The sequence below is a fragment of the Neophocaena asiaeorientalis genome, unplaced genomic scaffold (assembly GCF_003031525.2).
Source record: "Neophocaena asiaeorientalis asiaeorientalis breed wild unplaced genomic scaffold, Neophocaena_asiaeorientalis_V1.1 scaffold87, whole genome shotgun sequence".
NCBI classification, from domain to species: domain Eukaryota; kingdom Metazoa; phylum Chordata; class Mammalia; order Artiodactyla; family Phocoenidae; genus Neophocaena; species Neophocaena asiaeorientalis.
In genome coordinates this window covers 5,637,221-5,651,185 of record NW_020175432.1, presented here as the reverse complement: position 1 = coordinate 5,651,185, position 13,965 = coordinate 5,637,221, and the positions used below count along the sequence as shown (strand labels likewise).

At 55.6% G+C, this 13,965-nt stretch overlaps 2 protein-coding genes across 5 annotated transcripts in view; one reads left to right on the top strand and one right to left on the bottom strand.

Moving 5' to 3' along the window:
- MISP3 (MISP family member 3) overlaps positions 1 to 761 on the bottom strand; it is a 2,619-nt gene extending 1,858 nt beyond the window's left edge. Inside the window, exon 1 of the mRNA XM_024767430.1 lies at positions 1 to 761. Coding sequence (XP_024623198.1) covers positions 1 to 152 — 152 coding nt within the window. The 5' untranslated portion in view covers positions 153 to 761.
- Positions 762 to 5,535: 4,774 nt separating this feature from the next.
- PALM3 (paralemmin 3) lies at positions 5,536 to 13,871 on the top strand. Of its 4 annotated transcripts, none has more exons than XM_024767650.1 (7): positions 5,538 to 5,696; positions 8,299 to 8,347; positions 9,040 to 9,120; positions 9,642 to 9,784; positions 9,923 to 10,007; positions 11,697 to 11,742; positions 11,839 to 13,871. In XM_024767650.1, exons 1-7 carry the CDS (start codon positions 5,656 to 5,658, stop codon positions 13,632 to 13,634), a joined length of 2,241 nt encoding a protein of 746 aa, XP_024623418.1. In that variant the 5' UTR covers positions 5,538 to 5,655; the 3' UTR covers positions 13,635 to 13,871. The 4 variants fall into 4 exon arrangements, with proteins under 4 accessions (XP_024623416.1, XP_024623414.1, XP_024623418.1 ...); XM_024767649.1 differs by having other exon boundaries at positions 9,019 to 9,120; XM_024767648.1 differs by having other exon boundaries at positions 5,536 to 5,696; positions 11,697 to 13,871.
- Positions 13,872 to 13,965: the final 94 nt, after the last annotated feature.

Sequence of the window (13,965 nt, the reverse complement as noted above, 5' to 3'; positions counted from 1 at the left end):
GCGGAGCCGGGGCCCGGCAGGCTGAGCACCGGCCGCACACGCAGTTCGACGAGTTCGCGGCCCGCGCGACCTGGGCTCAGGCCCCGGCTCCGGCGCAGGCTCTCCTCGCGTTCGCAGCTGCGCCGGATTTCGCGCTCGATGGGCGTCTCCATGAGCGGCTGCTCTGGGGGCTGTTGTGGGGTCTCGGAGCGCAGTAGAAAACGCAGCTGGGGGGATTCCGAGTTTGACTCAGAGGAGGTTTCCGGACCTTGAGAGGGACACTGCTCCAGGAGCCCCGCGCCTCGCGCTTCACACGGTTCAGCGTCGTCGCTGCCTCGCCCAGGACTCTCAAAGCCCTCAGCTGCGGTCGGTCCAGGGCGCTCTGCCTCCTGCCCCGCTGATGGCCCGAGGACTTCGCTCTCTTGCTCGGGGGTCTCCGCGCCCTGGTCTGGGGAGGGCACGGGGACCTCGCCTCCTGGCCTGGGGACCTCGGTATCCTGCTCTGCGGCAGGCCCGGGAATATCTCTGTCTAACCCGGGGGGCTCAGGGCCCCGCTCTTCGGACGACCCCAGGGCTTCGCTCTCCGGCCCGAGGGCCTCGGTGTCCAGGGTTGGGAGCAGCTGGGAAGCCTTAGCTTCCAGCGCTGGAGTTTTGATGCCCAGAGCTGGGACACACTGCCCTGCGCGGCACCTGCAGTCGCCGTCCGCGGGTTCCAAGGCGTAGCCTGCACCGGCCGCTTCTCTGACCCGCCCCTGGCCTCCAAGAACTGTCCCCGGGGGCAGGGCCGGGCAACGCCCCCTGCACCTGCAGGCAGGACTCCGGGCTCCGCCCTGGCCCCGCCCTCGAGACGGGGGCGCCTCAGCTGGGCGCTGGATTTCTTCCACTAGCACGCCTCAAGTCAGCTCAGGGCATTGGCCCGTTTAAAAGAGGACTTCCCTAGACCTAGCCCGCTACCTGGGACGCCAGTCTGGGTGCAGTGTTCACTCAGGGGGCGCCACCCTAGAACATTTTCGGCCTCACGTCCCCGGCATTGCCAGGAGGTTTGGCCCTAGCTGCACGCCTGGCTGGGCCTCTGAACGCTGTCCTCTGGTGGGGTGTCCCCCGAAGCCATCTTTCCAGGGCCTTGCCTGTCCCGCGCAGCAGCAACGCCCACGGCCTCTGGGCTGTCCTTCCACCTTCCACCCCTGCAGCGCACAGCTCGGGCTGGAGGGGGCGCCAGGAACCGCCTCACCGCCCGCCCCAGTCTCCCTCCCGGTGCCTGGGTTCAGCAAGATTCCGAGCGGTGAGCCAGCGCCCGCGCCAAGCCCAGAGGGCCCTTCCCCTCACCCTCTCCAGGAAAAGTACGCGAGGCGTCCACCGCCAAGTGCACTCCCAGATCGAGGGACGAGGGAGGGACGCACACACAGAACGCCCAGGGCTCAGCAGAGCGGCTAAGGTTTGAAAGGCGGTCACCTTGGACCCAGGCGACTGGGAAGGCTCAGAGAGGTATCCAGACTTGCGGGAGGAAGTTGCTCCCTGCAGCTGGGGCCAGATTGTGACGTTCAAGGCCAGGATCGATGCGGGGAGCAGGCGACCTACCCCCAGGGACATTTTCCACTCTCTTCCCCTGGGCTCTCTCCAAAACCTGCCTCCACCCCCCACCATTTTAGGGTGACCAGTAAGAAAGATATAGTTACCTAAAGAAAGTGGGGGGCTACCCAGCCTCAGGAGCCCCAATAATCCCCCAACTCTCTGCCTACCCTGGTGACTCCCCTTTCTGTCCACCCTCCCACTCTACTCTCTCCTTGATCCCAATCTCAAGCTGCTACCCTCCTCCCTCTGACCATCTGACCTCCTTCCTTCCTCTGACTCTGTTGACCCAGTTGGAATCAGGCCCACCTGATTCCCGCCCACTTAGAACCTAAGTGTCAGCCTTCTCCAAGGCTCAGTTTCCTTGTCTGTAAAATGGGAATAATAGTGCTTACTCCCTCGGGAGGTGATGAGGATGAAAACTATACTTCTGGAATGAGTTGTCTCTACAGTGGACTCTATCACCTCCTGTCCCTCTTCTAGCCATGCTTACTGGGCTCTTGGTTCCACCATGCCACTGAACCTTCTCTGTCCAAGGACCTCCGTGACCTCCATTTGCCAGACCTGATCACTGGCTCCTCCCTGATTCCCTCTCCATTAGCTCCTTGGTCTTGGAGGACACCATCCTCTCCTGATTTCTCTCCTACCTCCCAGGCACCCCTTCTCAGACTTCTGGTTCACCTGCATCAATGGGCTTCCTTCCCCTCTGGCTTCCATTGGGTTTGGCTGATGGGAGAGAGGTGAGTGAGGTCAGGATGTTTATCCCATGCCCCCTTCCTCCAAGCTTTGTTGGCTGTGTCCCTCCACAGCAGGCAGCAGCTCCACATAGCTCTCTCCCTCCAGGTCCATGGGGTGGTAACAGCTCCTGGCTGTGGCGAATCCAGGGTATGCACTATGCCTTGATTATTTCCTTCTACTGAGTTCTCATCAATTACTTGGTTCAAGTACACAGTCTCTTTCCTGCCAACACTCAGACCTTGACAAACTCCAATGTCATGCTTTAAATACCACCTCTATGCTGATGTCTCCCAAATTTATGTCTCTAGCTCTGACTTCTCCCCTGGGTTTTGGACTCATATCCAACAGTCCCTAGTCTAATAGATATGCCAAAATGAACACTTTAGAAACTGAACTCTTGGTTTCCCCCAACTCTATTCCTCTCTACTATGTATAGCAACTCACTCATTCTGTTTTTCATGCCCAAAATGTAGAAGTCAGCCTCAATTTCTCTTTTTCCCTCAGCCCCTGCCCCAATCCATTCATATATTGGATTGCTGTTTGCTCTGCCTCCAAAATGTATTCTGAATTCGTCCACTTCTTGCCACCCTTGTCCCAGACATTCACTGTCCTCCAGTGACTCCCCACCAGACTTAGAAGAAAAATCCAAATTCCCTACCCTGGCTCAGAAGGCCCTTCCCACTTCTCAGATCTCATCTCCTGACATCTCCCTTGATCACTTCTCCATCCCAGCCTTCATGCTTTCCTCAAACCCCCCAGCTGCATTCCCACCCCCAGGGCCTTTGCACTTGCCTTTCCCTCTGCTTGGAATGACTCATCACATGGTTGGCTTCTGCTATTCAGGTCTTGGTTCTTCAGAGAAGTGGTCTCTGATCACCCAGCCTACATCAAACACAGCTCTTCTTTAACCCTATCCCTGTTATTTTCTGTAACTCACCCAATACTGCAGTTATCATCAATTACCTTTATTTCTTCCTTTATTTGTATATTATCTGTCTCCCCCAACCCCAGGCTGCAAAGTGAGCTGCATTACAGCATTTTCTGTTTGTCATGCTCACCCAACTCCCCCACGCCTAAAACAGTGCCTGACACATAACACTTGTTGAAGAATGTTCCCAATGCTGGGAACAAAGAGATAAACCAGACCTGGAAGTTGCAGTTGAGCTTGGGAGACAGACACAATTATAAACAGAACAATCTTGCCTCAAGGTGGAACGCAGGACAAGGGTACAAAGGGAAGCCTATATATTATACATCCAAATAGTTAACAGTTATAAAATCAAACTACAAGCAATGAAGTAAAAAATATTCTCTCCTCCAAAAGGTGGAAACAACCTAAATGTCCATCAACAGGTGAATGGATAAACAAAATGTGATCCATCCATACAATGGAATATTACTTAGCCATAGAAAGGAAAGAAGCACTGATTCATGCTACAATGTGGATGAACCTTGAAAACATTATGCTCAGTGAAAGAAGCCAGACACCAAAGGCCACATACTGTATGATCCCATTGATAGAAAATATCCAAAATAGGTAAATCTATAGAGACAGATGCAGATCGGTGGTTGCCAGGAGCTGGGGGTAGGAGGGAATGGGGAGTGACTGCTTAATGGGTACCGGCTTTCCTTCTGGGGTGAGGAAAATTTCTGGAACGAGACAGTGGCAAAAGTTGCACAACACTGTGAATGTACTGAATGCCACCAATTGTAAATTTTGTCGTGTGTATTTTACCGCAATTAAAAACTAATTTTTAAAAATATGTTCTCTCGGGGCTTCCCTGGTGGCGCAGTGGTTGAGAGTCCGCCTGCTGGTGCAGGGGACGCATTCCCCAAAAAAAAAAAAAAAAAAAAAATGTTCTCTCAGGCGAATTTCCTGATGGTCCAGTAGTTAGGACTCGGCCCTTTCACTGCCGAGGCTCGGGTTCAATCCCCGGTCGAGAAATAGATCCTGCAAGCCGTGTGGCCTAGGAGTTTTGTACTTGAATGTGGGACACAGGAAAACCCCAGCCCTCAGTCTGGCCCCTTTTGCTTCCCACCCCAACTGTCCCACACAGCGAGGAGCCTTGTGCATGCACCTAGGGAGCCCCTCCCACATGCCCATGCTGTTTCCTCACCCCTCTGCCCACAGCTGCCCTTGGCCACTTCTTGGACACCCTGCGTAGGATCTAGAACAGGGAGGGACGATTTAGCTGGGTACATTCCCTTTGCCCCATGGGGAGCAGACCCTCTAAAGCAAGGGGCCCAGGGGACTTCCCTGGCGGCCAAGTGGTTAAGACTCCGTGCTTCCATGCAGGGGGTTTGATCCCTGGTCGGGGAACTAAGATCCTGCATGCAGTGCGGTGTGGCCACAAAAAAATAAAAAACAAAAATAAATGAATTTAAAATTTTAAAAAGTAAATAAGTAAAGCAAAGAGCCCAGGACAAGGGCTCTTCTCATTGAGGTTTATGTCAGAATTGCCCAGTGCGACCAGGGCTGTGATAAGGGAAGCACTGGGGGCTGCAGGATACCAGCCTGGAGAGTAAAAATGCTTTCCCCAAGAGAGTGGTTGGATGAAACATATAATCAGCTGAGAAAAGGGGTGCTGGCCCTTTAAGAATGGGATGTGGGGTAGAACAGGGACCCTCAAGATTTAGGTAGGAAGCTCTCTAGACCTTTCCCATCACCACACTCCCCCAATAGTTATCACATCTAAGGGGTGTCCAGGGTCCTGGAGGCTGTTTGATCTAATTCTCTTATTCTCCCAAAGGGGAAACCGAAGCCTAGAAACCTAGGGGAAGTTGCCCAGAGTTGTCCAGAGCCCAGACGTTCTGGTTCCCATGGGGCACAGGCTCTGGTCTCCAGAATCCTCTAGCTGGATCAGCCCTTCCTCCTCGCCCCAGAACCAGGGTCCAAGAAGGGAGGGCAGTTAGCCTGTAAAAGTATCCCTTGTGTGGTGTTCAACAGTGCTCAAAGGCGGGTGGCCCTCGGTGGGCAACTGGACTAGAAAGGTCTAGGGTGGCAAGTGGAGGTGCCATTGTCTGAGTGGGTCAGGGACTGCAAACGTCCGTCCACCCGCTAGACCACACATGTGAGAGTGTGTTTGCCAGGAGGCAGCTGAGTGCAGCAACGAGGCCACTGGCTGGTAAATAATTGATCAGGACAGCTGATAGTACCTCCCCAGAACTGCCCCGCCAGCCCCCGGCCCCCCTCGCCCCGGCCCATGCGTCTCCCGCCTCCTGGCCCAAACCAGCTGGACCAGCTCTCCCAGTGCCCGCCTGCAGCCCCCCCCCACTCCCGACAGCCAAGTCACAGCCTCCAGGGCACCTTTCGGCAAGCGGGTGGTGGGTCCTGGACTCAGGGACCAGAACGTGGGCTTCTGGGCAGAGATGGCCCTGCAAAGCCAGGTGTGGTCTCCGGCCACACCCATGTAAGTGTCTGGGGTCAGGGGGGCCAGTGGGCAGGGCCTGGGAGGGGCTCATGGAAGACACTGGCCTTTCCACGGAGCAGGGGAGGTGAGAGCTCCAGCTAGCCTCTCCTAAGGGGGCCAGGGAGAGTGAAGGGCGGCCGGCAGCCAGCCCCCCAGGCTCTTCAATGCCCCCCCTCCCCAGAAAGTCGGGTGGGAGGTGTGAACCCTCACCCCCTTCTTTTTTGGGGACTTTCCGCTGGCAGGCCCAAGCCCAAAGTCCAGCCTGGGGGGTGGGGCTATTACTTGGGTGAGGGGCAGGGAATGTCAAGGTCTCTGACTCCTATGTTTTGCCTCTAGAATCATCCCTCAGTGTCCAGGGTGGGAGGAAATGCTTGAGATCCAACAGGAAAAAGTTAACAGCTCCCAAACTGGGAAAGAGAATGGGAAAATGGAAATGATCACCTGCTTAATGAAATGACCACCAACTGTTCTTGGTGGGGCAAAAAGCCACCACTGTGAATGTTCTTCTCGTAGAGTTAGAGATAAGCAACATCTAACGAAATGTGCAGATTATTTTAATATTCGAGGTGTGAGGGCTTTTGAAAGTAAGAGGGTGGAGGGGCTCCAGAGGTTTGTAAAGAGTTCTGGAAAAGGGGCTCCCCCCAGGGACCCCAATTTGGTTCTTCACTCTTTTGGGTTCCCCGTTGCATTATTCACCAACTACAAACCTGGTTGCCTAGCAATGGGAATCTGATCCTCCCCCCAGCAAGGAAGAGGCAGGGAGATTACATCTTGGGGGTGGGAGAGCAGAGGGGGGACTTTAGCCTTCCCCCCAGGGGCAAACTTATTAACAGGGGGTCTGAGCTTCCTTTGGGATACCTTGGAAAGCATGACTTCAGCATCCCGCCCCAACTGGAATTGGGGACACCCCAGACAGATCTCTTGTCTCCTGGCCGTCAAGAAGAGGATGCCTAGACTTCCCTCTTCCCCACAGTGTTCCCAGTATTTGGGATCTGAGAGCCTTGAGTTCCAATCCTGACTCAGGGACATTAGACAAGTCTTTTTGCCACTTCCTGGAGCCCCAGTATTCTCATCCGTCAAATGGGGACAGTACTACTATTGGTACTTACCTTCTAAGATGGTAGAGAGGGTTAAATAAGTTACTGTGAGTAAAGCATTTAACAGTGCCTGGCACCTGGTGTGCACTGGCTAATGGTTGGCTGATTTTCTTCTCAGTTGGAATGTCAACTCAGCAAAAAGTTGACTACAGTGTCTCAAGATCAGGGCAGGGAGGGGGAGGGGGAGGTGGCTGTGGGAGCCTAGCGAAAGCCCCATAGAGCACTTAGAGTGCTATAGATAGTAAGTGCTAAATGTGAACTCACTATTATACCTTCATGGTGAGGCCAGAGAAGATCTGGGAGGCCCCACCAGAGTTTGGGCAACGAGGTTAGTTAGTGGTCAACTTAATAAATGTTTGAGGGCTTGCTCTGTGCCCACCCTGGGCTAAGCGTCAGGGCCAACAGGCAGACAGATATATCCTTCTAGTTATTGGCCTGTGAAGTACCTGCACACAGTCAGTGCTCAATGCATGTCTCTGATGAGAGGCTGATGTAATGATGACTGTCCCTGAAGTGCCCTGCAGTACCAGTCAGCCTCCAGCTTCCAGGGGGAGCCCAAACGGACTAGGGGTGGCCCTGGAGGCTGGGAATTGGGGATCCTGGGGTGCTTTGAGGAGGACAACAATGGGGGTAATCTCAGGTTAAACCTTAAACGGCGAGTCCCCCTCCCCCTCCTCCCAGTTCAGAGTCCAGCACTTGGCAGTGTGACCTGGTGACCCTTGCCCCCAGGGATGGTGGCTTGCAGGTGGAGGAGGCAACTCCGGAGTTACCATGGCAATGGCATGTGTCCATGGTGGGATGGACACTTTTCTCCCCAGACTCCCTCACCTCCCAGCACTTAAGGGATGCTGTGTAGGAGCCAAGGTCCAGAAAGGACCTTGTTCGGGTTTGGTGGGATTCGAGAGTTTCTGGGAATGGTTATTATAATTAATCAAAAACATTATTAGTCGTGGGAATTATTTAAATTTTTTTCTTTTTTTCTTTTTGGCTGAGCTACACAGCTTGTGGGATCTTAGTTCCCCGTCCAGGGATTGAACCTGGGCCCTCGGCAGAGAGAGCACGGAATCCTAACCACCGGACTACCAGGGAATTCCCTAAAATTATTATTAATAATAAACTATGCTACTGTTTTTGGAGCACTAAGTCCTAAGTTTTTTCCTGCATGGATACTTCCTTGCAAGGCCATCTCTCTCTGCAAGGTGAAGGTCAACCTATCCTGGTCCATTTTACAGATGGGGAAACTGAGGCTCAGAGAGGTGTTGTCAAGCCTAGGAAGGGATTTAGCTCAGTCTGTCATGGTCTCTGCTCTCTCTCCCTCACAGAACCCCTGCCCTCTGCCCCGACCCCTCCCAGGTGCCAAGGGGAAATAGAGGAAAGTGCTGGGTTTTGGTTGGCTTCCAAGCAGCTCAGGGATCTTGGCTCAGAGAGGGGTATTCGAGGGGTGAGCCTGCTGAGGTGTGGGCCCCTGGGAGACCCCTTTGGCAGCCGCCTCCCTCTCCCCGCAGGCCCATGGCAGAGAGCTCCCTCTACCGGCAGCGGCTAGAGGTCATCGCGGTAAGTGAAGCCCTGCCAGTGCGCTCAGCCTGGAGCCCTGGGCAACCCTAGCCTTGCCCCAAGCCCTTTCCTCTCCTCCCTCCTATCACAGGGAGCAGGCCTAGGGCTCTGAAGGTGCGGGAAGCACCCTCAGCTCCAGCCTTTCTCGGGGCGCCCCACCTAAATCCTCAGGCCCCTCCGCTCCCCAGTTTCTCTGATCACTGACACCCCTAGAATGGAGAGCTGCGAACTCCGCACTCTTGAAATCTATAGCATCCGATGCTCCATTCTTGAACCCCGGTCTCCAAGATACCCCATGTCTGAACCCCATCTCTCAGACCCCCATATCTGAACCTCATCTCTCTAAACTCCCATATTTAAATCTCCATCTCTGTGGACCACATCTCTCTGAATCCCTCATCTCACTAACCCCCATCTCTCTGGACCCCTTCTCTACATCCTAGTCTCGCTGGATCCCCATGACTGCACCTCCATTTCCCAGCCCCCCATCTCACTAGCCCCCTCCCTTTGATCTTCATATCTGGACCCCCATCTCTCTGAATTCTGTCCTTCTTATCGGCTTGCAGTCCCGGGAGTCCCGGGAGCCCCGGGAGCCCCCGGGAGCCCGGCGGAGGAGGGAGGGAGGAAGGGGGGAAGGCGGCCCCGCCCGGCCTCACCCGGCCCGCGGGCAGCTCCGGGTCCTCTGTGCGCAGGAGAAGCGGCGGCTGCAGGAGGAGATCAGCGCCGCGCGCCGGGAGCTGGAGGAGGAGAAACTCCGTGTGGAGCGGCTCAAGGTTGGGGGCGGGCAAGGGCGCCTGCTTAGCCCGGGCAATGAAGTGGGGGTGTCTGTGAGAGTCAGTTCTGGGAACCAAAGGAGGCTCTGTCTAAACATGGGGGGGGGCATTGGTTCCAGCTTTGGGGGTGGGCGTCCTCCCCAGCTTGGGAGAGTGGGTGGTTGTGATGGGGACATTTGTTCCACCTTTGGGAAGAGTATGGGGACAATGGAGGTGTTTGTTCCTCTTTGGGGTAGGGAGGGGCTAATAGGGACATTGAGTTCCCCTTTGGGGGTGTTTGTCCCATTCTGGAAAGGTTGGGGAGATCGATGGGTGTTTTTTTTCCAGCGTGGGAAAGCTATGGGTTGGTAACGGGGTGTCTGCCCCACCTGGCATCGTTGGGGCACGTATCCCAGCCTGAGGGAGAAATGTCTGTCCCATCTGGGTGGTCGTGGGGCAATAAGAAATCTGCCCAGGGTGGGACATCCAGAGGGGGGCGCTACATGAGATGGGGTAGTCCATGTGCCCCTTCCCATGCCCAGAGGAAGTCTCTCCGGGAACGCTGGCTAATGGACGGGGCAGCTGAAGAGCTGGAGCAGCCCCAGGACCCCGCCTCACAGGACCCCCAGTCACCTGAGGACCAGGCTCAGGCCCGCATCCGGAACCTGGAAGGCAGCTTGTTCACGTGAGTAGGGCCCCTGCCTGACAGCTTTGCCCCAGCCTGACTAGGCCAGGCCCCTCAGCCCACTCCAATTGACACTTCGGGTGGGGTTGGTCCATAAGCCCGAGGTCCAGGCTCCCAGCAGCCCCTTCTCTTCCCCAGACTCCAGTCCCAGCTGCAGCTGTTACAAAGTGCATCCACAGGTGCCCAGCACAAGCCCACAGGCAAGCCCACCTGGCGCCGACAGGTGAGGAGCTAGGGGAGCGGGCGGTGGGAGGAGGGGGTGTGGCAAGCAGAACCCAAAGCAGGACCTCTCCAAGCACAGTTTAGATTCTGGGTCCTCTGCTCTGTGGTCTTGGGCAAGTCGCTTTCCTTGCCCAAGCCTCAGTTTCCCCATCTCTAAAATGAACATAACAACAGCACACACCTGGAAGAGGTGTGAGAGAGGGTTGGTGAGATCATAGCTTAGTACCTGGAACAGGCACAAGGGACCGTTTTGATATATGGTTGCCAATATGACCTGAATGAGGAAAGCAGTCAGCAAATGTGGGGAAGTGTTCATGGAATTCAGTCTCAAAGGTGGGAAAGGGTCATCGTGAGATGCTCTCATGATTTGGGGCATCTACGTGGCTTTTGGAGTTTTGGGGTTTGTTTTGGTAATGCCTCTATTAAGATACAACGCAGGCCATACGACATACAGGTTTTTGAAAACCAAGACAACTTCACATTAAAATCTGGCTCTCCGTTGTTGTCCTTGAAGTCCAAAGATCCAGTAATATTTGCACCTGGCCATGGTGATGTGTGGGTTTTCCACAGTCCCCACCTCTCCCTGATGCGTTACCTTGGCTCCCAGGTGCCTGTTTCAGGACAAAAGAGGAGAGGAGACCTTTAATTGGGATAGGAAGCACTTGTTGGGTTTTTAGTCTAAGCCAGGAATTCCCTGCTAGAGACGCGCAAGACATGATTCCTGGCCCAAGAGAGCTCACGGTCGAGATGAGGAGATGGGGTGCGAAGAGTCTGTGAGGGGGGAGCCCAGGATATAGGGGAAGCTCATAAGAAGCACCTGAGTGAGGTTGGGGGCTCAGGGACGGCTTCATGGAGACAGTGACATCTATGCTGAATCTGGAAGGGAATCAGGAACACAGGCAGAGGAAACAGCCTGGACAAAGGCCTAGAGGCTGGAAAGGGGAGGGTAGGATAGGAGATCTGTGGGGTTTGGCATAGGTGGCCTGCAGGGCTGTCCTCAGCTCCCCTCCCTTGGGCTCATCTTTCCCTTGATCCCTTCCTTCACTCCACTCTAGCCACCCTGACCCTCTGTTCTATTCCTTGAACTTGCCTAAATCACTGTAGCCCCAGGGCCTTTGCATTTGCTGTCCCCTCCGCCTGGAATGCCCTTTCCTACCTTTTGACTCAAGGCTGGCTCTTCTCACCTTTCAGGCCTTTGTTCAATGTCACCTCCTCCAAGAGGCCCTTCTGCATCTTATACCTAAAGGAGGCACCCCATCACCTCCCAGGTGTTCCCCAGCCCCTTATCCTGCTTTTCTTTTCTTTTCTTTTTTTCCTATCATAGCCCTTCTCACTCCCTGAATTACAGATTTGTTTTATGTTTATTACCTGCTTCCTCCCACTGGAATGTAAGTTCCAATAGCAAAAGGCTTAAGTGTCCCTTAAATAACCTCAGTAGCTGGCAGAGTAGGTCCCCAATACAGAGGGATTGGCTGCATGGCCACAATATTGATTGAGCACCTACTGTGTACAATGCAATGGAGCAGAGGGAGATGAGACAGGTGAGGAAGGCTGAGGTACGACAGAGGGTTTGGTCCTGAAGGTAATGGGGAGCCATCGATGGTGTTTGAGCAGGGGAGGGGTACTGGCATGCAGGAGGCTGGAAGTGGAGATGTGGGCCGGCCTGACCTTGTTTCTTCCATCCCTGCAGGGCCACCGTCCTCTATCCCAGCCCACCGTGGAGGCAGGTCCTGCAGGTGGGTGTATTGAGGTCTGGGGGTCGCAAGAGGAAGGACCTGAATCTCACTCTGTTGCCCCATCTCTCCTTTCCCCTTCTCCCCTCACGCCCCCAGGCCAGACTGATCTAAACAAGAGAGCCTCCATACCAGCCGGACCAGTGGGCACATACCCAGAGTCCCCCTCTAAGTCCAGAGACGAGTCTGTCGGGGTTCCACCAGCCCCAAGGAGGATCCCTGGGGCAGCAGTGGCCTCCTCAGAAGCCAATGGCCCCTGCCCTGGATCCAGCCCCCCTCCGGAACAGGCGCCGAGTCAGGGAGTGGCAGTGTCTGACGGGGGAGTGAATGAGGCCAAAGGGGGAGGCACGGTGAAGGTGGTCTGGGAGGGGCTGAGGGCCACGGAGGACTGTACCACGGGGGCCACAGGCCCAGAGCTGGAAGCTAAGGTGGAGGAGATGGTCATGGAGGCCATCGGGGACAGACAGGAAGCTGGACGCCGAGAGCTCCCTTCATGGGTCAGGGAGGACAGGGATATCGTGGAGGTAGTCTGGGAAGGGGTGGGAGGCACAGAGGGCAGCGACTCAGAGGCCATGGGGGAGGCGGGCAGAGGCCTGGAGGCTGCACAGACCAGCTCACTGAGGCTCCAGGAGGGACTGGGGGGAGCAGCTTCTGGAGAAGGGGAAGGTGCCCCCAGGGGCAGCGCTGATGGTGATGGGCAGGGGGGCTTTGGAGGAGAGGAGGGGTCCTTCATTTGGGTGGAGAGAGTGACCCTCGGTGAGCAGTGGGAAGAGCTGGTGGTGGAGGGGTTGGAAGGGCCAAAGGCACTGGGAAGGGAGGGAAAGGATGACAGTCCACTGGGGGCAGGTGGCAGAAGCGGGGAGGAAACGTGGGAGGCGGAGAGGAGGTGGGCAGAGGAATTAGCGGGGAAGAGAGGTAGTGAGGGAACGGCAGGCGCAGAGCCAGAAGGAGCAGAGATGTCACTGGCAGTGGAGAGGAAAGGAAGCGAGAAATCCTTGGAGCCAGAGAGGAGAGTTGAGGAAAAGGTGGAGACAGAGATGGGAGGAGGTGACGAACCACTGTCGGCAGAAAGAAAAGAAGTTGAAGGACCTCTGAGGGCAGAGAAGGAAAGAGGGGAGGAGCCGTTGGGAGTACAGCAGAAAGGAGGTGAGGAAAAGTTAGAGGCAATTAAAGAACCATTGGTGACAGAAAGGAAAGAAGGTGAGGAATCACTGATGGTAGAGAGAATAGGAGGTGAGGAAGCACTGGAGGGAAAGGAAAAAAGAGACGAGGAGTCACTGAAGGTACAGAGAACGGGCGGTGAGCAGCCGTCGGAGGCAGAGACAAAAGGAGATGAGGAACCACTGAAGGTACAGAGAACGGGCGGTGAGCAGCCGTCGGAGGCAGAGACAAAAGGAGATGAGGAATCACAGAAGGCAGAGAGAATGGCAGGTGAAGAGCCATTGCAGACAGAGAAGACTCAAGGGGTCGAGGGAGATCTGAGTCCTGAAGAGCAGAGAGAGTCAGGAGGAGGAAAGGAGTGTCAGGCAGAGGAAGTGAGTGAGGAAGTGGCTCCCCTGGGGGCCAAGGAGGAGCCAAGGCCGGAGGAAGAAGGACAGCAGCCCCAGGAGAAGCAGGAAGGCTCTCCAGAAGCAGAAGCAGTGAAGCCCCAAACCTCTGATGAGGGCCAGGACCCCTCTGGGGATGCCACCCCCCTCCTGGCAGAGACCCCATCTCAGGAGCAGCCTGCTGAGTGCCAGCCACTGCTTCAGGTGGAGGAGCCCAGGGCCAACCCCAGTGCCCAGGCTGTGCCCACCTATGCGCCTGCCCAGCAGCCGGAGCCATCTGCCCCTCCTGAGGGCGAAGAGGCGAGTGGCCCTAAGCAGAAGACGTGCCAGTGTTGTGCGGTTATGTGAGCCCACGCCCTCTACCCCACTCCCAGCTCCTCTCACAGCTACCTCGGCCTCTTGGCATCAGCAGATGGTCCCAGGCGCAGACAGGGCACCACGGGACTGGTGATGGCACCTGGGAGCCAGCTGGTCCACATGTCCATCTCCACCTGGGCTCCTGGACCCCTTGCACACTGCCTGTGACCCTGGCCCCTTTCTGTGACAAAGCCTTTATACTTGAAAATAAAATGTCGAGCATTTGGACGGTGTGAGTGTGTGTGTGTTGTTGGCACAGAGCCACCTCACCGTCTCCTGGTGGGAAGTGGAGGGCTTCACTCTGCTAGAATCAAAGATTATG

Coding starts and splice junctions, on each gene's coding strand:
- PALM3 (XM_024767646.1), top strand. CDS start 5,656: ATGGCCCTGCAAAGCCAGGTGTGGTCTCCGGCCACACCCAT. Junction 8,348..9,018: donor AGCGGCTAGAGGTCATCGCG/GTAAGTGAAGCC, acceptor GCCCGCGGGCAG/CTCCGGGTCCTCTGTGCGCA. Junction 10,008..11,696: donor AGCCCACCTGGCGCCGACAG/GTGAGGAGCTAG, acceptor CCATCCCTGCAG/GGCCACCGTCCTCTATCCCA.